The 22,934-nt window shown below is 42.4% G+C and overlaps 2 protein-coding genes across 3 annotated transcripts in view; one reads left to right on the top strand and one right to left on the bottom strand.

Annotated features, from left to right (window-relative positions):
* gas2l3 (growth arrest-specific 2 like 3) overlaps nt 1–7,743 on the top strand; it is a 31,214-nt gene extending 23,471 nt beyond the window's left edge. For both annotated transcript variants that reach the window (XM_054753158.1, XM_054753157.1), the window contains exons 4-9: nt 182–300; nt 384–525; nt 2,659–2,722; nt 2,801–2,942; nt 3,954–4,058; nt 5,646–7,743. In XM_054753158.1, the coding sequence (XP_054609133.1) occupies nt 182–300; nt 384–525; nt 2,659–2,722; nt 2,801–2,942; nt 3,954–4,058; nt 5,646–6,920 (1,847 nt within the window). In that variant the 3' untranslated portion in view covers nt 6,921–7,743. The remainder of the gene's footprint in view (nt 1–181; nt 301–383; nt 526–2,658; nt 2,723–2,800; nt 2,943–3,953; nt 4,059–5,645) is intronic.
* An 802-nt stretch (nt 7,744–8,545) lies between these two features.
* On the bottom strand, nt 8,546–22,692 carry tm7sf3 (transmembrane 7 superfamily member 3). The gene is made up of 12 exons (XM_054753881.1): nt 22,432–22,692; nt 20,790–20,944; nt 17,842–17,992; nt 17,204–17,324; nt 14,904–15,075; nt 14,651–14,828; nt 12,835–12,921; nt 11,249–11,329; nt 11,023–11,175; nt 9,953–10,053; nt 9,721–9,883; nt 8,546–9,659 (listed from the first exon to the last, which is right to left on the bottom strand). The coding sequence occupies exons 1-12, from the start codon at nt 22,499–22,501 to the stop codon at nt 9,406–9,408; spliced, it is 1,686 nt and encodes a 561-aa protein (XP_054609856.1). The 5' UTR covers nt 22,502–22,692; the 3' UTR covers nt 8,546–9,405.
* Between the last annotated feature and the right edge of the window lie 242 nt (nt 22,693–22,934).

Below are 22,934 nucleotides of genomic sequence, written 5' to 3'. Positions count from 1 at the left end.
GGGTGCTTTTGTCCCCCCCCCCCACCCCCCCCCCCCCACCCCCACCCCACCCCCACCCCCCCCGCCCCGCCTTGTCCCATGTTGTGGACTGACATAAAGTATAAAGACTATAAAGGGCCTCTGAGAATGGGATCTTTTATGCTTGCTTTTAGACTTAAATGTTGCTTCATTTCTTTTGCAGAAGAGGAGGTAAGAGCCGAGTTCTTCATGGAAGAGCTTAACAACGGCGTGAAGCTCTGCCATCTTATCGGCGTCCTGCAGACTAAAATCGCCCAGAGCTGCCCCTCTGCACTCAGCAAGGTGAGTCAGATGTCAGCTCCTCACCTGAAGGCTTGTGCGTTGATTTATGCTCCACTATATTAAAAGTTTCTTTTACCCAACAGCTGTTTCCCATGAGGAAGGTCGCCTGTAAACGCGATGCTTCTCCGGGTTCATTCTTTGCTCGAGACAACACAGCCAACTTCCTGGCCTGGTGTCGGCACATCGGCGTGGAGGAGACGTACCTCTTTGAGTCTGAGGGTCTCGGTAGGGGACTGCATCCATTATCCTAAAACCTTAAATCAGGGGTGTCCAAGGGAAAAATCAAAGGATGCGAGCGGCTCCTTACAGTAATCCCTCGTTTATCGCTGTTAATTGGTACTAGACCCGACCATGATAAATTAATTTCTGTCATTTATGAATAAATGTTAATAAATGGAATATTTTTGTACTTAGAGCATAGAAAACCTGTTTAAAACCTTCTAAATATGTTTTTTAACATTATTAGAGCCCATTAGACAGCACAGAATAATCACCTGTACACTCAAAGAATAGTAAACATAATACTGTACTGTATTGTAATAGAAAATATGACAGAAATTAGGCGTAAACAAGATAGTAGAAAAGACAGCATGTTTAGAAGCCATTGTGGAGTTTACATAAAAGCTCTGAGAAATCAGTCACTCACAAGAGCAAAGCTACTTTCCGCTGTGTGACAACAACGTAGGAAGCACATGTAAGAGACACAACATGTGGGTGGGTGCTGCATGAGGGTGCAGAAGATTCTAAGGGTGCTGAGGATTCTGAACAATAACTTCCTGTACTGTATAGTACATGTATCCAGGCTTTGTATTTTCCTTCATTTAGCAATTTTCATGCTTAAATGCTTTATTTAGGCCAAGAATACATACAATTTGAATAAATATGCATATTTTTGACTAATAATAGGCTATAGTCAACCACGAAACAGCGTTCATTATTTAATTAATTCCTGAAAAACCTATCTTGTAAAAAGGCAAAAAAAAGACGAACTGCGGGGCTGCATATGGCCCTCGGGCCGCGCTTTGGACACCTCTGGTTTAAATACCCCACTTTTAAATACACATATTGATCTCAATATGCGAAGGTATTTTTCCCCAGGTGCGGGTTTCAGTGTTTCCCAAATATTCATTTATTTTTGGGCGACCTGCCACAAATAGATGTGGCGCTACCAATTCGCCCTCGCTTATAAACACATTGCAAACGCGCCTGCTCTGCCAGAGAATAAAAGGATGGAACAGGAGGGATCGGCGTTGCCAACTTTGCGACTTTCTCGCTCCATGTAGTGAGTAATCAGACTCCTACATACTCTTCAAAAAGCCACTTGCGATAAATCTAGTGAAGAGACTTTGGTAGACTCTGACGTAAAAGCACATGTCGCTCTTCTCAACGAGCAGCGGGTGCTGCTATGGGCCGGGCCGTCCCCCATCTAAAAACACAGGCGGCTCATTGTTTTGTGGAAAACTTGTATTACTCTTTAATAGAGTAATATTTACTTATAAAGCACAATTCATACACAAGGCAATTCAAAGTGCTTTACAGAAAAGAAAGGTAAAATCATTTAATAAAAATCATTGCATAAAGTTTCATAAATCATTCCATAAAACAAAAAAAAGATAAAAAATGAAGAGTGCAGATAAAATACTTTCAGTTGTCATATGCACAGCGAACTGTGGCGGTCGAACTGTTTTCAGCTTGGATTTGAACATTGCCAAAGTCGAGGATTGTCGCACATCTTCTGGAAGACCGTTCCAGATTTTTGGCAGCATTAAACTGAAACGCATCCTCACCTTGTTTAGCGTGAGTAGCATAAGATTTCCTTAAAACCTTGTCAAAATCTGAACATTTTGGTGAAATAGGCCGCAATGTTCGTCGTTATTGACGGTTTTACTGTTGCCTCATTTTCATGTTAAGACCTTAACTAAAAGGCCCCCCATCGAGGCGATTATGTTCTTTTAATCCTCACTTCTTAATGGTGTACTGTAATGAGATCGTTCCTTCAGTGCAATCAACCCTGAGTACTTTTTTTTTTTTTTTTTACACTTTAATGACTTCATTATTAGTGATTGCTCTCCAAAAGCAAATTGCATGCTTTTCTTGACAAAAATAAAGTGGGGCTGTTTTATAAATATCTTTAGATTTGCTGCTCTCTGCTCTGAATCCATGTTCCCTTCTGCATGATTCACCCAGCATCTCCCTTCGGGGAATCATTAACTTCCATGTCACGTTTTCAAACGTTGCACCTCTGTCGTCCCGCTCTGACCGCTATATGTTGCCTAACAGGAGCAGAGAGGACAGCTGCTGCCTCACGTTATTCACCCTCAAAAGTTCGGATGTTCACTTGTTTGTTTTGTTCCTCAGTGCTGCATAAGGAGCCGCGGCAGGTGTGTCTCTGTCTGTTGGAAATCGGACGCATCGTCTCCAAGTATGTCGTCTGCAACGTTTTAATAAAGACATAGCTTTTCCGTCCGAATGACAACGCTGCTATATGTGAACTTAACAGGTACGGCGTGGAGCCTCCTGTGCTGGTCAAGCTGGAGAAGGAGATTGAGCTGGAAGAGACCTTGCTGCTGACCGAGGAGCCTCCCCCAGCAGTTAAGACCTTCAGTGTGTGCTGCCAACATGGCGGCCTCTACCAGTCTGGGGTGAGTGCCAACACATTTTGAGATCCTTATATGCTATAATTTGATTTAATATAGCATAAAGTAATTTCATAATAAAATAAAATAATTTCTCCTTTTCCTAGACTAAAACGAGAGGCCTATCTTGCTGAAATTAGACTCACAAATCTGTATTAGTGGGCCGAGTGGTTAGCATGTTGGCCACACAGTCAGGAGATTGGGAAGACCTGGGTTCGAATCTCCGCTTGGGCATGATTGTTTGTCTGTCTATATGTGCCCTGCGGTTGGCTGGCGACCAGTCCAGGGTGTACCCCGGTAATTAGGGCCTCGCCCGAAATCGGCTGGGATAGGTTCCAGCATACCCCCGTGACCCTAATGAGGATGAGCGGCATGGAAAAAAGATGGATGGAAGGACAACATGGTCATCATGGTTAATGAATAATAATAGTAGAGCATAATTATTGGACTAGTGACAATAAAAAAGCAAGAGATGATCTACAAATTAATTTTGCTTAGAGTTCTTACGTTACATTACGCTATAATATATGATACTATATTATATCATATCATATATTACCTTTTTATTTAATCTCCATCCGCTATGTACGTGAGTGACACATGTAAGCATCGATTTCATTTGTCATGTGCACGGGCCCTCAACTCCGCTGTCATGCCGCTGCGTCACGACAGGGGCACGTGTGCAAACCAAGATGGCGACGCTTTGCCGCTTCACTGGCAGCCCCACGGGGCACATGACACACCAAAGCCATGTGACCCTCCGCAGGCGACCTGTGACAGGCTACTTACTGCACGTGACACTTAGGGATATACACATATGTGGCGTCCTGCAGCCAAAGAAACATAAAAGCAACTTTTTTAAAAAAATCATTTTATTGTGGCGTCAGATGGGTTTCTTGTCTGGTTTTATTGGAAACACTCCCCCCCCCCCAAAGGAAACAGATGCTGTAAGAATATCTACCGTGCAAATATGCCAGCAGGAGACAATATCTTGACATGCTATATCTTTTCTTTCAGGAGCATGGTGCGGAGGAGCCGCCTTGCAACTGCTCCAACAGGGTCTCCATTGAGTACCTGTCTGAGGGTCGCTACCGACTCGGGGACAAGACCATCTTTATTCGAGTGAGAGCCCCACACATGCACACACTGAGTGGTGGTCATAGGCTATTTCACGTCCGTAATGCAAACTCTCAAAAGGGGCAGTGTGTGTTGCATTAAGAAGGATCCCGTTGTTCCAACTGGAATTTGATATTCCCCCAGTGAATAATTCCTCTGAAACAAGGAATCCTTGTTTTCATCTGCTCGGGCCACAATAAATGTCATCTACTGAGCAACACAACACGGGTTCATGTGTAAAGCCAGGTGACAGTAATTAGTGCCTGAACCGTTTAAATTGGTCTTAGCTTCTGTTCCATGCCAAGGTGTACGTTAGCCTGACAATGCCAGCTACCGTCTCATCTCCTTAACATGCAAATAACTACACATAAAAGTCCAAATGTTTACTGATTGCAAGTTCAGGCATCTTTATGGACACCCTTTTCCAAAATGAATTACCAAAAATGCTCTGAAATATATATACTGCAGGATGACCGCATAGAGAAATATTGGTAAAGGTTGATGGTACATTTTTGTGCATGAAAGATGCTGAAACCAATCAATATATGCTAACAAAACATCCACGTCTCAGCTTTGTGTTCTTCGTGACAAATTAGTGTAATATCCACTAATCTACCTCATTAATAATAAATTAATTTTATTTGCACAATATGCCGAGGGCCAATAATTAAAAAACAAAAACAAAAAAAACAGCTGCATCTGGAAAATGCCCCCCCCCGGACTCATGACTCATCAATGACTCCTCATCAGCGATGTTAAAGCTGGATGAGCAGAGTGCTTCTTACCACTGTTACAGCATTGGTTCTATTGCTGATGTGTTGTGCAATGTACTTAGAGACAGCTTTTATGTTCCACTTTCTCATGCACTCCCAATTAAATTTGAGTTGTCAAATTTTGGAAATAAGAGCATGGCGCAAATGACGCCGGGGTCTCAGAATAGCGGTGGGTTCAAACATTGTAAAACTTTGGCATGAACAACTGTTGTCCTGTCTAATGAACTCCACAAGATGGCAGAATCCAGCAGCTTTACTTGCTTTGTCAACCTCTGCGTGCGCTTTAAAATGCGGGTTGCACCACTCAACTGTTGGTGTGAAAGTCAGGCGTGTGGCGCCATACTGTTGTCGACAATGAGGTCATCAGATGTATTAAAGCAGGCCGAGCAGTTTTCTCCTTACCGCTATTACAACATTGGTTCTGCTTTTGCTGTGTTGTGAAATATACTGAAAGAGCTACGTTTTCCTTTCCAGCCTCTCATGCATTCCAAATCAGTTAAAGTTGCATCCAACGAATGCCCCATCATAGCATTAGAGCATTTCTTAATTTAGTGTCTTTATTGTTTGTTGTATTTTTGCTAATGTTGTCCCATACGGCTAACCGTCCTGATGGAGTTGAAGTTTCATGTGCCGCTAAAAATCCTGTGCCCATGTTCGTACCAGCGCAAAGAAGTGGAAGCTGTTTGCGCTGCTGTAAGCTTGTTATCCTCTAACAGTCGATTACATCATGAAGAGCAGCGCTAGCTAAGTAGGCTTCAGTCAAGAAGAGGGTGTCCTCCTTTCACGGTTTCAGATCATATTTGTCCATTTGTGTCCTCAGATGCTGCACGGCAAACATGTGATGGTGCGTGTCGGCGGCGGCTGGGACACGCTGCGTGGTTTCCTCACCAAATATGACCCGCTGCGCGTGCTGCAGTTCACCACCCTGGAGCAGAAGATCCTGGCCTTCCAGAAAGGTCCGCCCGGCTTGGGGGGTCACCACAGCAACACGGTCCCACCCCCTGACATGGACCCCCTCGCGGCTGTCAACGACCTCATCTCCTCATCTGATTCCTCCTCCGCTTCATCATCGTCTTCCTCGTCCAGCACGGTCTGCAAGCCGACCGTCCTGGGTCAGACGTGTCGTTCCTACACAGCCTCTCCTGCCTGTACGCCCACGTTACCCAGGAAGGCGCCAAAGAAGAATCTCCAGATGACACCGCCCGCCCCCAGGAAGCCCACTCAGCTGCCCCTGCCTGTCGCCACCAAAGGCTCCTCCTCTTTGCCAGCCACACCTATGGGCAGCTCTAAGCAGCCTCCCAGTTCAGGTGTGCAAGTCCAACGTAGAGCTGTGACACCATCCTCAACACCGGACCTGTCCCCTGTGTCCAAACTGAGGGTTAAACCGTCCCCTCGGACCGCCGCCTCCCAGCCCAGGAGTCCAGTTTGCCCCGAGCCATCTTCTAAATGTCCCAAACCATCCAGTCCCTGCACATCGCCCACTGCTCCAACTGTGCCTCGCCCCACCATCGCCCCCACCCCGAAAGATGCCCGACCCCCAGCGGGTGCCGGCCAGCGCTCTCGCCTGGCACAACGCCGTCCCGGATCCCCTGCCTCACGCCTCCGTCTAGAGGCGGCGAGGCGGGTGCGAGCAGCGGCACGTGCCGCAGCGTCCCCAGCTTCCAGGGCGGCGACGCCAACTCCTCAAGTTCGCCCAGCCAACCCACCCTCCCCTGTGACGCCAAAATATGCATCTTCCCTGCCCGTTAAGGACACCGCAGCCAAAGGCAAGGGGCTAGCCCCGATTAAGGCTGGCGCCCCCCTTCCACGTGGCACCGTTATCCCTGGGCGGGTCCCTGGGGGCAACGCAGGCCCCTCCCCCCACAGCAATCAGAAAGCCGCCACCACAACACAGAAAGTGTTGCAGAAACCCTCAGCTCCCACCAACCACGTCAAACCTGAGCTCACTCAGACGCAGGCGGTTGCCGCCCACAAGACCGCCACTGATGTCAAAACGAAAGCCGAGTCCACCACCAGCAGGAAGATCCCTCAGTATCGAGGCAAACGTGAGGACCCTTATTTTGAAATGAACATCAGGGGAAGGCAGAAGACGTGATTGGGGCGGGCAAAAATCCAATCCAGCACTCGTTTGAGCACTTTTTCAACACCATTAATGCTCATCAAACCTTCTCTACTGCAGTTTTTCGGGGTGGATTTTATGGAATATTTAACAGTCTTGTATTTTTTTAATCCAAAAGGGTCAAGGCTTTGTATGTTTGTTTGTTTGTTTTTTTGTCTTTGTGATGCATTCATGAATAGTTCCTCTAACTACCTGCTTATCATTAAATCTCACACAATGTTTACAATATTACGCATACAGCAGTGACGTCAAGTACCAAACGCTGACCTCATCGGGGATAAAAAAAAAAAAAGGTTACCAAAGTTATTTTAAAGCAGTTATTGACATGGTATCATGGCGCCATCATGAACAAGTCCTCTGTCACGTGCCTTCATCCGAAATCAGAGTGAATGGCATTTAGAATGTATTAGATTATGGGAAAATGCTTTTTTTTTTTTTTTAAACAAAAAACATACCGTAATGAAACTTGCACAAGAGGAAACAACTACTGATTTTACGTACATCACGTTTAGTGCACAACCTAAGCAGTATAGATTTGTTTTATATGCTGACTACTTCTGTGTGTGTATGTGTGTTGAAATTCTAATTTTCTATGTGGTGTTTGTCTATGTTCATAAATATAGAATATTTACAGAATATTATAAGTGAGGCTTTCTTTTCTTGTGTTTGCACTTTACGAAAATCTGTTTTTCACACTTTGAATGTTGATCGTGTCTCTTGTTCCAGATACTGTTTTCGGTTCTTGTTTTTTGGTTGAATAAATATTTAAAAATCCGATGGGAGTGTTTCATTTGTAGTATACATTACTTTTAGGCCTGTTTTTTTAAACCTACATCCCAAACAACATCCACAAAAGCAGCCCATGTGCTTTGCAAAAGGTAAAACTGACCACAAGCATCTTAAATTAGATTCTTCTGTCCTCTTGTACATTTGTATATGTAGTTAACGAACATTATCTTTAATAAGTATCAACAGCCATTATACAAAACAAAACCTACGGTAACGTTGTAGATTATGCTGTTGGAAGTGGTTTTACTGTCTTTTTACATATTTGATCAGCAAAGATGAAGTTTGCCTGTTTGTATTTATTTGAATGTTGCAAATGTTCCTAAAATCCTGAAGGCCATTGGAATTGATATGAAGCACTTCTCTGCCCTCTAGTGGAAATAAGGAAAGCCTGTAGGGTGCTTAGTGACTTAAATTTGGAGCAAAAGCACCAAACTGTAAAACCAACACCAAAAATGTCGGCTTTTTCCTATCACGTTGTCATAATACAGACATAAATACGTTGTCATAAAGAAAATATTGTTATACAGTAACTATACTGTCATCGCATACGCTACTTACAGTAAATTGCCGCTTGGGGGCGCAGCGTTCTCATCAGCAACACCGGAAGTAGCTAATTAGTCAATAGGCAATGGGCACCGGTGTGATTAAACGTGAGACGATATGATATACAGTAGTCAAATACACGTTTGTTGGCTAAGAAATTTACCTGAATTGGACAATGCGTGTTTTTTTGTCGAAAACCTGTGAATTACGACTGTAATATGTTTTTTTGTCGTCGTCGCACGTGACCTAGACAACAACCATGGGATGGTTTTAAAGGTAAGCGAAAGAGAATTCACAAGCACAATAATGATGTAGCTCTTTAAATAATAACAACAACCTCACTTTATTGTATTGAATGTTAAACATGCGGTTCAAGCATTGGTTTGGTACCTTTCGAATTTAAATAAAAACCAGGAGCGGAAGAGGGCGCTAAAGATACACCACCGCTCATATATCCCCCGAAGAAGACGCAGAATCGGCATTTTTCCCACCTTTTATTATCAAAACAATTGTACTTTTTAATACTTCTTGGATTACGAGACTAGAATATTGAATAAAAAGTTCGTTTGTTTCAGTGCATCAAAATCTGAGTGAAAACCTGAGGAAAAATGATGGCACAACAGTGTACAGATAATTCAATAATAACTAACATTAAAATGAAAACAAAACTAAAAACGTGGGTTTCATGCCGGTTTAAATAAATGCAAAGGAATAAGCCTTGAGGTTCACGGAGCTGTTGTCAGTTTTTCTCTAGTTAACCGACCTAATTACTGAGAGATGAGCCTAAAGCCTTCAGTCGTGAAATAAACGATATATTAAAAATCTCTGGCGCATTTTTAAATAAAGCTAAGTCCTAAAAAGCCTAAGTTGTAAAACCATGCAAGTTTGTGTTTTAGTGCAAACAGAAAAGTGCAGCGACATTCAAAGCAACAAAACAAAAAATCTAACGTCAGATTTCTTTCAGTTCTTGTTAGATCTGTGTCAGTGGTGATATGTCTTAAGTTCATAAGAATATGTTGTAAAGATGCTCCGTCAAAAACCACAGGGGCCTCTTCGCAACTTGACGCAACGTGGGACTCAAACGCAACCCAGCCCACTCTGGCTCACACTGAAGACGGCGCAATTCGCTCTACAGTAGCAAAGGCGTGTGCTCTCCGGCCGGCTCCATCCGCCGCGTGAGCTGCCGCGCTCTGGCCATAAGGCGATTGGCAAGCGGTGGAAAGTGATAGCTCGGGTCCAGCACGTTGGTCTTGCGGCGTTCACGCTCCTGCAGCCACATGAGGTACGGGCTGGGAGGGAAGAAGGGCCGTGTGCGTTCCCGGTAGAGCTGCAGGACGATGCCCGAGACGCCCAGCACCACCCACACTGTGATCAAGATGTAATCTGGACAAGAAATAACGATGGTTACAACACTGTCTAAGCGTTGTTGCATTTGGGAACTCACCGATGGTTTGGAACGGTGTGTCAGTGAACGCAGCACTGAAGTTGTTGTTGAGGAAGCGCTTGAGGATGTTGAGGGTGATGTAGGAAAGGCTGGTGTAGACGTAGGCATTGACTGCCAGGATGACAGCGTAAGCCCCGATGACGCCACATGTGGTGATGTTACCCTAACGCCAGTCAAACATTCAGTCAGTCAATATAAACACTTTTAAATCCCAACGTGTTGACATCATTACCTCTCTGGGCCAACGCACGAAGAAAAGCGGGACGATGATCATGATGCTGCAGAACGTCACCCAGAAAACTGCGTCGGAACGCCTGAACACGTCGACATCACCTGCAAGAGGACCAGATAGGGGATTCAAGTTACAGATGTATTTACCTCCACCATGCATGTTATTTATTATTAGCATTGTTAGCAGAAGTAGGGGAAAATGAGTTTGTTTTCTCCCGGTAGGGTGGCAGGATCCTTGAATGTTTAATTTAATAATGCATGAATCCTAATGACATTGTAGGACTTTTTGTCAACCTATTGGAAATCAGTATATATACAGTATATATAACAGTAAAACAACATACTGTAACAATATGACTCATGGTGTCATCTTACTAAGAACACGAAACTCATCACACAGCAACTTAACATTCAAACAGTATACCTGAGAAATATACAAACATGTATCAATACAAGTTTAAAATGGATCCTTGAATGTTTCATTTAATAATGCATGAATCCTAATGACATTGTAATACATTACAAGCGTTTATCTGATTTGGGGGATTTTTAATGCCTCTAAGTTCTCATAAATTTGTTGGTTTATATCAGAAAAAACAAAAACAAAGCTAAAGTCAAAACATACATGTTTTAAACACCATTCCAAACATCAATAAAGACACACACTTATAACTTCAGTAGCAAGGCGCCCCTTCGGAAAACCGTAACAGGCGAGAAATGTTGCTGCATGCTTTCAATGAGAAAATGTAGTGCCATCTGGTGGACAAATGTAAAATTGGCCGAGGTAATTCTAGTTCTTTTTGCCTTTGTATGACATCACAATGGGTGCCAACATCATGTGAGTTTAGTTTGATTGGTTAACTTACGACGTTGACTTAAGTTTGCCATTGTTGTGCCTTTTCAGGAAATAACTTTCTGTAGGCTTCTAATTGGCTAAAATGTCCTTTCGGTTAGAGGTTATGGCGCCACCTGCTGCTCTGGTATGCACTTAACTCGCTGCAATATGTGTTTTAAATGGCAATGGAGTGTAAAGATAAGGAAAACATTGAAGTAGGATGCCGTTTGCCCTACCGAGAGGGGTGAAGAGGACAGTGGACGCCACGAGGAAGCCCAGCATCAGACCAACCACCACCACGCACGCCATCACGGAACCAAAGCGCCACCAGCTCATCACCAGGAGGACCCCGCCCACCACGCCGATCACTGACGACACAGCCAGACGGACTGAGGCAAAGCAAAACGTATCATAGCATTGGGATGACATCATGAATGGTGTCAAAACGGCTGAAGTCCTCACTGTCGTAATCCAGTCCCGTGGTCCTTGTGATGAGCACGAAGAAGAAGAAGGCGGAAAAGCTGAACCCCATGCAAAACAACTCTGCGAGCGGGGGACAGGAAAGAGATGAAAAGGCATCCATAATGGCTTTTAATCCAGACACAAAGACGTGCTGTGTCCCGTTAGACAATCATGGGTTCGTCTTGGATGCAATGCAGCATCACATGCAGAGGACCACATGAGAGGCATGGTGCGCTATGAGACAACGGAAAACTGGCTCAGCATGACTCAACTGACCCAAACAACCTGACAGCTAGGTGCTAACCATGGCGCTGATGTGGACAGCAATATTCAAAGTATAAACTCGACAATGCCTTCAGTAATGTCTTTACATGCGGTGTATGATCATGTTAGTTCTACTGTAACATAACTGGAGTGAACACATGAGACGTGACTCAGATATTGGAGCGCCACGAGACGAGCCGATGCACGAGATTGGAGCCACGAGACGAGGCAAGATTTTAACATTAATTTGAAGAAAATGACCAAATAAACCACTGTTATTATTATATATAAAAATATATCATAATAATGCAATATTTCCTTTTAATATGTCATCTTTCACTCTTTAAAGTTGCGGAAATGGCGTTTGTGACATTTTCTCACAGGCAATTTGTACAGTCTGTCATATTAGTTATTAGTATCAACATTTCAGCTTTTGGTAGTTCCATTATGTCTTTTTGCTCTACTTGTACACATTTGCTTGGTTTTTGTTTATTTTATTTCTGCAATGAGCCATGTTCCACACACGGGCCCGATGCGTGTTCGGTGAGCCAGACTTTCTCGGTTTCGCCTGGAAGGCGAGCTGTTGCCAAGCGACAGGAGTGTCTCCAAGCGCTGCCTTCTTGGGTCTGTCGAGCAGCATTGTGGAGGGGTTTATGCAGCGTACAGACGGCTATTGCAAGGCGACACTTATGTACAATCGGCGGTGCACGCGGTGAATACTTCAAGCAAGAAACACTTCCTGACTTTCACTCTTAATGCGCACTCCTACTTGCTAAATATAGCGACCATGTTGCTTAATTGTCAACACAGATCTCTTCTACATATGAGGTGTGTTACGTAGCGTGATCGCTGGTGCTTGTAAAGTGCAAATATAATGAGCGTAAATAGAACCTCTGGCTGATTAAGTGTCCAAACATATATGTGTTTCGATCTGACAAATCTTAAGTAACTTTCATCAAATGTACAATTACTATTCTGCTTGGCGACAGCTGTGCCTACTTTCCATTTTTGTTTCCCTGAACGTTCGACGATGGAAAAAACAGCCACACATCACTTGCTGACGCTGGGAAGTCTGAGGTACGCTGGCCTATAGTGTGCGGTTCCAATAATGCCTTGCACACTGCCACTTACTGTATTACTGTATTATCGTTCGTATAGTTGCGATGCCATAGTTAACAATCTGATTGGCTTCCGGCTGCCCTGTTCTCACAAGACACTTAAGATCTTAGGGTTATTCAGCGTAAGCTCAACAGTCGCCGCTGAATGATGTTCTAAATGTCATGAAAATGTCATGAAACATCGTGGAGCATAGGAGTACTAACCACATTTGAAGAATCTGTGTCCAAAGAAGCAGACAAATAGACCAGCCAAGCCGGCCACTGTGAAAAAAACCTTGGTTGATATCTGTCCTGAAAAGGAAAAAAAGTCCACATTAACAACCTTAAAGCAGCTGCCATTTCAGCATTGAATGCAGAATTGACTTTTTAATGATAAAGTTTGTTTTCATGACATCATGAGGGAAAAACGCTCATGACTCCACCCCGCGTATCCGCACACCACTACACAGAGGTGGGAACAGAGGCTTCGCTACACATCTTAAACTAAATCTTGGAGCTCTGTCCGCTATCCGTCAGGCAGATATAGATGTGGGAGCTGTACGTTTGATTATTTTTCCCAAACAAAATCCAGTTTTGAGAGACGAGGCACTCAAACAGTTGGTTTTGAAGTTCCAGTTTTTCGTGACGTCATGAAGGAAAAACCTCCTTCCTCATGGACATGATGCCACCCCTGACACACCCCTAGCTAGATGAACCTGTCCCGTGTATATGTCCACCACTTCACAGAGGACAAAAAAACAGGCATCTCTACACATCTCGAAATAAATCCTATAATTCTAGTGTTAGTAACTTTTGTGTGCTCCTGTCCCACTCCTTAATGTTACATTGTTGACTGTGATGTACCGTAAATTCCGGTGTATACTTTTTCATAAACTTTGAACCCTGCTGCTTGTATAGCGGTGCGGCTAATTTCTAATCTTGTGACATCTCCTTTACTTCAGAACTACTGCTAATTGTTTAAATACTGTGCTGCTTGCAAGTCAGTGAGGTAACGGTAGCTCTTTCTTTGGCAGGAGCCAACCACAAGATATCAGTGCACTCACAAAGAGCTTGTCAACCTATAGGAAATCAGTATCTATAACAGTATAACAACATAACAATATGACTCACGGTGTCATCTTAATAAAAACACTAAACTCATCACACAGCAACTTAACATTCAAACAGTATACCTGAGAAATATACAAACATGTATCAATACAAGTTTAAAATGGGGAAAAAACAACTCTTAACACAGTCTTCCCATTATGCATTGCATTTGAGCAACGCATTCACTGGGGTGCTGCAATTACGTCAGCCTCCCTCTGGGTTCTGCGCTCTTCTGGCTGCAGAGGCAGCATTGCAGCACCATCCTTCCACTTTTCTATGCTGCTTGTACTCCAATGAAATGCTTTGCTCAAACAAAATGCATCATGGGAAAACTTGGTGGGGTTTTTTTTGCATTTTAAACTCATATTGGTTCATGTTTGTATATTTATTAGGTATACGTTTTGAATGTTAAGTTGCTGTGTGATGAGTTTAGTGTTCTATGTTAAATGAAACCATGAGTCAGAGTATTATATTGAGTCATGACCTCCTGCAATTTCCAATGGGTTGACAAGCTCGTTGTGAGTTTTTTCATAGCTCGTGATTGGCTCCTGTCAAATAAAGAGGTCCTCATGGACTGTGTGCGCCACAATATGACATGGACACGTGCGTCTTATACACCGGTGAGGCTTTTATATGTACAAATCTGTTTTTTCCTCTAAATTAAGTGGGTGCGGCTTCTATACTGCTGCGGCTTATACACCGGAATTATGGTTTGTCATCTATTATGTTGGACAAATGCAGAGTTACAGTGTATGTGTAAAAAAAAAAAAGTCTGTAAAGCGAACAACAGCACTTCCTGGACAAACACAAGTCAGTAGCATTTAAGCTACAGACAGGTAGCGTGTAAATTCCAGGAACCTGAGACTCATTTGGCTAAATGGCTAAAAATGCTATCATCTGGGACATTTAAGGGACAGGTTTCAACTCTTACCGAGTGTTTGACAGCCGTCCAGCTTAGAGTTGAAACTGCAAGCATACGTGTGCACCGGCACGTAAGAGGCCGATGTGTTGAGGATGGGGTCTCGAACAATGACAGAGTAGATGACACCCTGTCCGGGGATTGAGCTGAATATCGCCATCCTCAAATCTGTTGAAGACAGCGTCATCATCTGCGAAGCGAGAGAGAGGAAGTGGGAGTTCGAGCGTGCTGCTTGAGTCCTCGTTCAGATTATTCTTCACCGCACCAGTCTGCCGTTCTCCGTCATGCCCGCGACATCTGCCACGGTCTGCAAACCATGGAACAGGCTGCGCTCTGACAAGTCACTCTCTGGCAGGAAATACTGGTAGACGTCGTACTGTAGCCGCCACTGCATGCTGACCCCTGTAGATGTGTCGCAGGATGGAGGAGCGCTGCCTCTGATTGAACAATGTGGGACAACCAGGGAGAATTTAACTATTATTCTTTTATAAGCATTCAAAGTTTGTGACTAAACTAAATGAACATGAGCAGAGTGCATGTGGGAAACCACTGAGGGTGGCATGTGTGGTTTAGTGGTGGAGTGAGCCAACACTACTTGAAATATATATTTTAAAGAGCAGTTTATTATTCCGATTGTTTCAAACAGTGACTACCAACCACTGTGCTGCGGTACATTGGTGTGCTGCGGGAAATTATCCATTTTCACTGAACTGGTCCAAAAAAGATGATTAATTCACTACAAATAATGTATCGTCATCCGTCTACACCAGCGATGTGTAGTGACAGGCAGAACAGTTGCGTGCTTTTCCCCGAGGTGGCAGAAGATACATAATTAGTCGTTCCTCTCCACATTGCAGCTTTACTCTATCACGGTTTTTCAAAATAAATTAATAAATCACCGCTGTTTCGTGGTTGACTATGGCCTATTAGTCACAAAATATGCATGTTTAAGCAAACTTTATGTATTTTTGGTCTAAATAAAAATGACTACATGGACTATAATAGAAATACAGTATATGACATTCAGAAAATGCACTGACAGACGCGTTGATAAGTAGTACTCTATACTGGCCACTAGGGGGTCAGTAAGGTTACATTAGCCACCACAAGAAGTCCCGAAGTAAAAAAGGAAAACAACAAGAGACTCTCCCAACGCTAACCTGTGAGACTATATTATGTCTTATTTTCTATTAGTATGTCTATTATATTGGGTAATACAAGTGTAAAGGTGACTATAGGGGTGTTATTTCATGTTTACAGGGTTTGTGTTAAAAAAAAAACATAGTCATAGAAAAAATGATTAGACCACCCTTGTTTCTTCAGTTTCTTGTTCATCTGAATGCCTGATACAACTAAAGGTACATTTGTTTGGATAAATATAACAATTACGACAAAAATAGCTCATAAGAGTTACATTTTTTTGGCAGTACAGTGCTATAGCTATTCATGTAAGAACTTACGTGATTTTGGTTATTATCAAGAAAACCATGGAAGCTGCTAGATATCAGCTCTTAAATTAAACTCTTATGAGCTAGATTTGTTATCATCGTTATATTTGTCCAAACAAATGTACCTTTAGTTGTACCACGCACTAAAATGGACCAATAAACTAAAGAAACAAGGGTGTTCTAATCATTTTTTCCATGACTGTATTCAGAAGGTCGTAAATTGGTTTTCTATGCTCTAACTATGAAAATATTCCATATATAAATGAGGAGTCCCACTTCGCAGAAATTCACTTATCACAGTCGGGTCTGGAACCAATTCACCGCGATAAACGAGGGATTAAATGTAACACGTTTCTCACACTGATCTCAAACAGTGTTTATCATCAAATGCAAGAAGCACTACACCGCGGTTGCGGCCCACAGCTCGTTTCTTATTGGCCCACGACACATTGTAGGAATAAAATTCCCCAAAAATAAAGAAAAAGAGGAAAAGAGGTGTAATGTAACATGAAAAAATATAAATAAAAATATGCATTGTCACAATCAAAAATACCTGACACAAAGTTTTGCCTAAATATATATTTAAATAAGTATATAACTTTATTTTTTTACTACATTAATTTATTTTTATTTAATTTATTTTATTTTTGTATGCAGCCTTGGTGTAAAAAGTTTGAGCACGTGCACCAGTATATAACGTTAAGAGCGTCTTCTTTTCTCGTTTCTGGCAAGCCATGAACAACAACGTCACATTATCGGCCCCAAGTGGGTTGGCAATGGGCTGAAAACGCTGTTTGTTACACAAAATGGCATCAGTGTGAATAAAGTGCCATTTCACTAGGGAGAGAGAATAATACGTGGCTTTCACAGATGTGCTCCACTGTGGCTGTGACGGAACAATCCAGCAGTGTGTCGCTTGGGCACGCACTTTTTTGGGGAAAAAGAAGCAACCGACAAGCAAACGTGCTCTCCCTCAAAAAGCGGGCCAGTTTGGCGGACATTCCTGAGAAATTGGAACACGTACCACCGGCTAAATCGGTTAAGAAGGAAGAGCAAGCGACTGATCACGAGACCGTTACAAAAGCAAAACAAAACATGAGCCAGCTGAGCGTGTTACCTCGCGTAACCCAGGTTGGCCGGTGCAAAGCGGATGGTGGTCTCGTAGAGGTTGTAGTGGAGGTAGATGCTGGGGTCAGCGTTCAGGTTAAATGCTAGGTTACATGCTCCAGGCACTGGGTCTGAGACAGGGAAGGCATGGATTAGGTCTGGGGTGTTGCATACACAAAAATGTAAGGATGAGGGGGTCACTTTGATATTATGTACATTTTGGGTATTAAAACCAATGCTACAGTAAGTTGGTCAATATGTGTTGAACAATATGAACAAAACTATATCACATCAATAATTACTTCATATTATTTTTACAAGGGCCAATAACAATCAACCTGTGGGCTGAAAATAGCCCTGGGACACAGTTTGGACACTGCTGGATTGGATGTTGCCATGTCATGATGACACATGACCACCCAACACTAAGCCAGCAGGCTGAGCTTCCTCCTAACAATCACTTCAGCTTATGGTGAAAGTGCTTGGATTTTGCAGAAGCACGAACATTAACATGCAACTTCCTCTTTTTTCCCCACAGCTTCTGCAACACGCAAGACAAACCAACCTTTTTCCTTTTTTTTTTTCTTTTTTTTAAAACTTAATTTTCAAAAACTGGCATGAACATGAATGACAAAGTTGTCGCCATACCCGTGCTGGAGAACGGGAGAATAACGCCAGTGCCTGCAACCGTGCCTCCGTCAGCGGAGAACAGGAACAAGGTGAAAGAGGTTTGTCCTGGCAGGAGAGGGGACAGGATGCCAGTGTCCACCGCTGTCGAAGACAGACCAGGTACAGGTGTCTAAAGACAAGAAACACAAATAACTGACATTACTAGTGGCTTATGACATTAGTTAGGACATATCGTAGCAAACCCTAATCCGAGTGGTAAAGGTACAACATTGGAATAGTTTTGCTATGCTAGCCATGACATCACCTGTGATTTTGGAAATCTGCTGAGCATCACTGCAACTAAAATGCACAATTAATCTGATTATGTACACTTCGATCAATTCTTGTCTGGTTCACACCCATTTCACTTACAATGATTGCTTTGATGGCATAATAATGGATTCTACTTTATATAGCGCTTTTCAAGGCACCCAAAGCGCTTCACAATTAAATGAATCCATTATTCATTCACTCCTCAGTCACACACTGGTGTTGGTAATCTACATCTGTAGACACCGCTGCCCTGGGGTAGTCTGATGGAAACATGGCTGCCAATTCGCGCCTACGGCCTCTCCGACCACCACCAAAGCTTCGTTCACATTCATACACCAGTGTGGGCAGCACTAATAGTCCTAGAATCTAATCAGCTGATCTAATAATGAGGCACCGGGGACCTTAAAAGCCACACAAAATGTGTCCTGAAGCCATTCCTGGTACAACTCATACATTTTTTTTTTGCCATCAGGACTAATTCTACTAGTTCACCGGAAAACGTGAAATTAATTAAGAAGAATCTGCAACGGTAGCTTTTTCTCTGCTGTGAAATCGGAGCACTGCTTGATTAACAGGACATTAACTTCAACTAACATAAGAATTGAAGAATTTACAGATGGAAAATTCCATCCTTTAATGTGATTTGAAGCATCCCCTGTAAGTTAATAGTCTGATCATAACAACACTAAGAGACTACAGACATAATAATACAATTATGTAGAATCAGGGGCTTGCGGAGCTGGTACCTGCTTCAGGATCTACAGCAGTACCGTAAGTGTACATTGCAGGTGGGTGAAGGTTGAAAATAAACACAGCAGCACCTTCACATTCTTATCAATAGGTCTCAAGCTGGAGTCAGCTTGCATATTTCCCAAGTCGAAGTCGAATGGCTGTTGTGTGAGCGGCCTGGCAGCGACAGAGAGCTGTGTACCCACAGCGCCGTCACTGCTTGGATAATAACGCCTTTGTATGGAACCCGTCATGTTTGGGCAGCGCCACAAATGAGCAGTAAATGTCCATCCGATTTGGTTTACACTGAATTTATCCAATGCGCCACAGAGGTGCTGAGATATCCCAAGTCACAAGAAATACTTCTCCCATTAGTTTGGGAATATTACATTTCAATAAATAAACCAAGGTCCCTCTTCATGCATTGTTTAGTTTGTTTTTTGAGTCGTACATTTTTACAGCCAGAGAACATCAATTTGGGAAACTCTTTAGAGTAGCAGTTAAGCTTATTTGAGTGAGTCAGACTTCCTAATTCATTTCAAAATAATTTGCTAGTTCTATATTAATCCAGCTCTTGTTAAAAAAAAAAAAAATCCCCCGTGAAATTCCTTTTTAGATTGAGGGCGGCTCCCCCCCCCTTGTATAACCTTGACGTTCATTTGCGTCAACACATGATTTCTGCCCAGTGACTTGTTTTCCTTTTGCCTATTTTTGTCTCAAGTTGAACTAAAGGGAGCCAAGACCCTTGCTCAGTCAAGGCCGGACCCTCATGACCACCACCTCTCCAGTGTTTCCCATACATTCATTTATTTATTAGTGGCAGTCTGCCACTAATAGATTTGGTGCTGCCTGTTCACCCTCGCTTATAAACACATTGTCGTTACAACTCGGTACAGTAGGTGGCATCATAACTCTGCTTCATAACACACCTCATGCACACCTGGGCTGCCAGAGAATAAGAAGAGGTAGCAGGAAGGATCAGCATTGTCAACTTTTTACCAAGTATTCAGACCCCTCTAGTTCTTTTTTTTTTTTTTTAAAGCATCTAGCAACTAATTGAGCAACACTTATACAGATTCTAGCATGAAAGCACCTATTGCTCTTCTCGACGAGCAGTGGGTCCTCCTGTGCCATGTTATGCTTATCCATTCATTCATTCATACGCTGCCAATATCTGACTTACGTTTCCACCGTTCTTTCTTGTCATGTGAAGAAGAGAAACTTTGTTTGAAAAAAAAAATGGGTATCCTACAACAGTGTACAGATCTGTTATTATAGGAGTACTTACAAGTTTTGAATGTGGGACAATACATTTACTTGATCAGTTACTTATCAGGAAACCACTAACTGTAGGTGTTTGCTTCATATTAATTTGGTCCATCTACGGCCTATCCGATGACTCCATTAATTGAAACTGCATGCTTCACATTAATCGACTAAGAAAATGATCATGATTGTATTTTTGTGTACATTTATTTTTTTACTGAAGCTATTTAAGCTTATTTAACATTATTTTAACAGAATATTCAAGCGGCAACCTGGTGTTTGTGCACTTCTTTGCTCTGTCAGTTCAAATCTTTTATTTCTGACTAAAGAGGCGGAAATTAAAAATGTTTTTTTTAACTCGATTCATCAATAAATCCAAAAAAAACAATCAAGCGATGAATCGGTTATTCAAATAATCGCCAGCCCCAGCATGTCCATTAGGAAGGAGGTTTTTCTGTCATGATGTCAAGAAAAAGCAAAACTAGCCGTGTTACACAGGCTCCGGGGACACATATTACTGTCGTAACATCACTAAAAAGTATATTTTGAATAATCTTTCATCTGAAAAACCTTTAATCAATATGCAAAATATAGAGTACAGAGTAATAGCCGCTTTTCAGTAAGACCAAAACGTCACAAAAAGCCTGCCATGTCCTTACGGTGCCATAGGAGAGCGTGACGTTGCGCCGCTGCGTGTGGAACTGCGCTGTGATGAAAGCAACCTCCGGGGGGATCCTGTTCACCACAGCCTGCACCGTCTCATTCGCGGACACACTGACGTTCTGGAACATCCCCGGCAAGAAAATCACCCGGTCTGTCACAAGAAAGACAGTAGCATTATACAACCAAAACCAGCTCACAAATAAATGTGACATGAACACTTATGACTTCATAGCTGTGAAAAATGAGACTAGCCAGCACATGACACATGACAAGACAGCATGTGTCAGGCAACCAAAGCATCTGGTCTAACGCGCTACCACAAGTTGGTCTGTGGTCACAATTTACTATTACGTTACAGGAAGTAACTTGGGGCTCAGTTTATCTGAGTTGCTTTGAGGTGGAATGAGGGCACTGGCAAAGTATTCCCTGTGATCACTAATAGCCAACGAGAGATAAAGCTAGCACTGCATGGCTAAACTTTCCTCTGCGTTTATCTTTTTCTAATCACATCGCTGTGATGGATTCTAATGAGTGTCAAAGTTTGAAAAACCAGCGTGTTTATATTTAAAGAAAAAAAACAGCCTCCATCTGAGCTTTGTGTTATCGGTGACAAAACGTTTTACTTACATTACACTTTTTCTTTTTTTTTTTACAAATATTTTACCTTTCTTGTCGTACATTTTTTCCTGTAATATTACATCTTTCTTCTCAAAATATCTTGACTTTTTTGCCATAACATTTCAACTTTTACCCAACCTAATTCCCAACCTAAAGATTTTTTTCATTATTACAACTTTTTACAACATTACAACATTTTAGTCTTTAATATTTCAACTTTATACTATTTTTTCTCCTAATTTTATGAATTTAATGTCAGAAAATGTTGTCTCTATTCTGTAAAATGACTGCTCTTTTTTTCCATATTTGCAATAAATGAATACAACAAAAAAAACTGCTGTCAATTGCCCCCAGGCCGCGCCTTGGACACCCCTGTGATGCTCATAGAGGCAACGCTTGTCTCTGTGCTTCATTTTCAAGAATGTCAAACATGAAAGTTAATTCTCTACACGAGCTGCCTGATCCTGACTGACTGTTTGCGGCTGTAATGCCTTGATTTTCTTCTGATACAACTTGAAGTGGAAGCATGTGAGTCACAAGAGCTCGGTTGTGCTAGAAACCATAAACCTACATAAACAGCTGTTTATATATCTGTAAAAATATAGCGGCATGGTCGAGGTGTTTCATGAAATATTATAAATAAATGTCACGCAGCTTAGAATGCCCCATAGCAAGATCAGAAACAAGGCTATAAACAAATACATTCCTGTTTGATTTAAATGTAAATATATAATGTAAACAATCACAGTGCTGCATTGGTGGGAACATGCATTTTAACTACAATCAAACCAATCGCACTCAAAATGCAATGCGTGACTGTAAATATAATAATGTGAAAACAGTATTTTGCAAGCTAAATTGGCGTTACGTGTTGATGATTCACCTGAGTGACGTTGTGATGTGTAAAAAAAAGTGGGGCATTACACAGCTTTCAACACACACACATTAAAAAATGTATTAAATTCGATAAACAAAAAGCAGACTATATTTCGTATTATAAGCACTAGATAATGTACTTACTTTCCTCTTGAGAGCCAACTTCACTTATTATGGAACTCAGCATCAACAACCAGCCGAGCCACTGTGACATTTTCCACTCCGTTAATCTGACGACAAATAAAAACACTTTTCACAAAAGGTCACTTCAGTCATTTGTAACCCCGAAGTCTCTTGTGTTTCGTTTTTGAAAGTCGCCGCAAACGAAGGAGCGACATGCTTTCCTGACAGCAGACGCAAGTTATCAATGTTCTTCTGCTGCTGTTCACTTCTTATACCGCGCGGATGTCCGTGAAGGCGCCCTCGGCGAGAATTCTGAGATCCCGCGATACCGCGTCAGTATGACGACGCCCACTACGAGACTGTTGAGGGTAGGGGCGTGGCTATGCTTTTAGTATGGTTGGAAATACTGTGAAAAATCGAATCTAATGATCCTACAGTCTTTTTTTTTTCGAACTATACTGTAGTTTGAGATCGATTAGGCACATTAAACAATCAAATAATTTGCAACACAAAAACTGTATTAC

Source organism: Dunckerocampus dactyliophorus, chromosome 15 (genome assembly GCF_027744805.1).
Source record: "Dunckerocampus dactyliophorus isolate RoL2022-P2 chromosome 15, RoL_Ddac_1.1, whole genome shotgun sequence".
Classification (NCBI taxonomy): Eukaryota; Metazoa; Chordata; class Actinopteri; order Syngnathiformes; family Syngnathidae; genus Dunckerocampus; species Dunckerocampus dactyliophorus.
Note: the sequence above shows the minus strand (reverse complement) of the source record. Positions and strands in the feature narration are given on the sequence as shown.

What these genes read in the sequence shown, in the direction of transcription:
- tm7sf3 (XM_054753881.1), bottom strand. Translation starts at nt 22,501, where the DNA reads ATGTCACAGTGGCTCGGCTGGTTGTTGATGCTGAGTTCCATAATAAGT. An exon ending in GCCAACCTGGGTTACGCGAG is followed by an intron (nt 15,076 to 17,203) that starts GTAACACGCTCA and finishes TTGTTCAATCAG; the next exon opens with AGGCAGCGCTCCTCCATCCT. An exon ending in TGTCCTCTTCACCCCTCTCG is followed by an intron (nt 10,054 to 11,022) that starts GTAGGGCAAACG and finishes GTCCTCTTGCAG; the next exon opens with GTGATGTCGACGTGTTCAGG.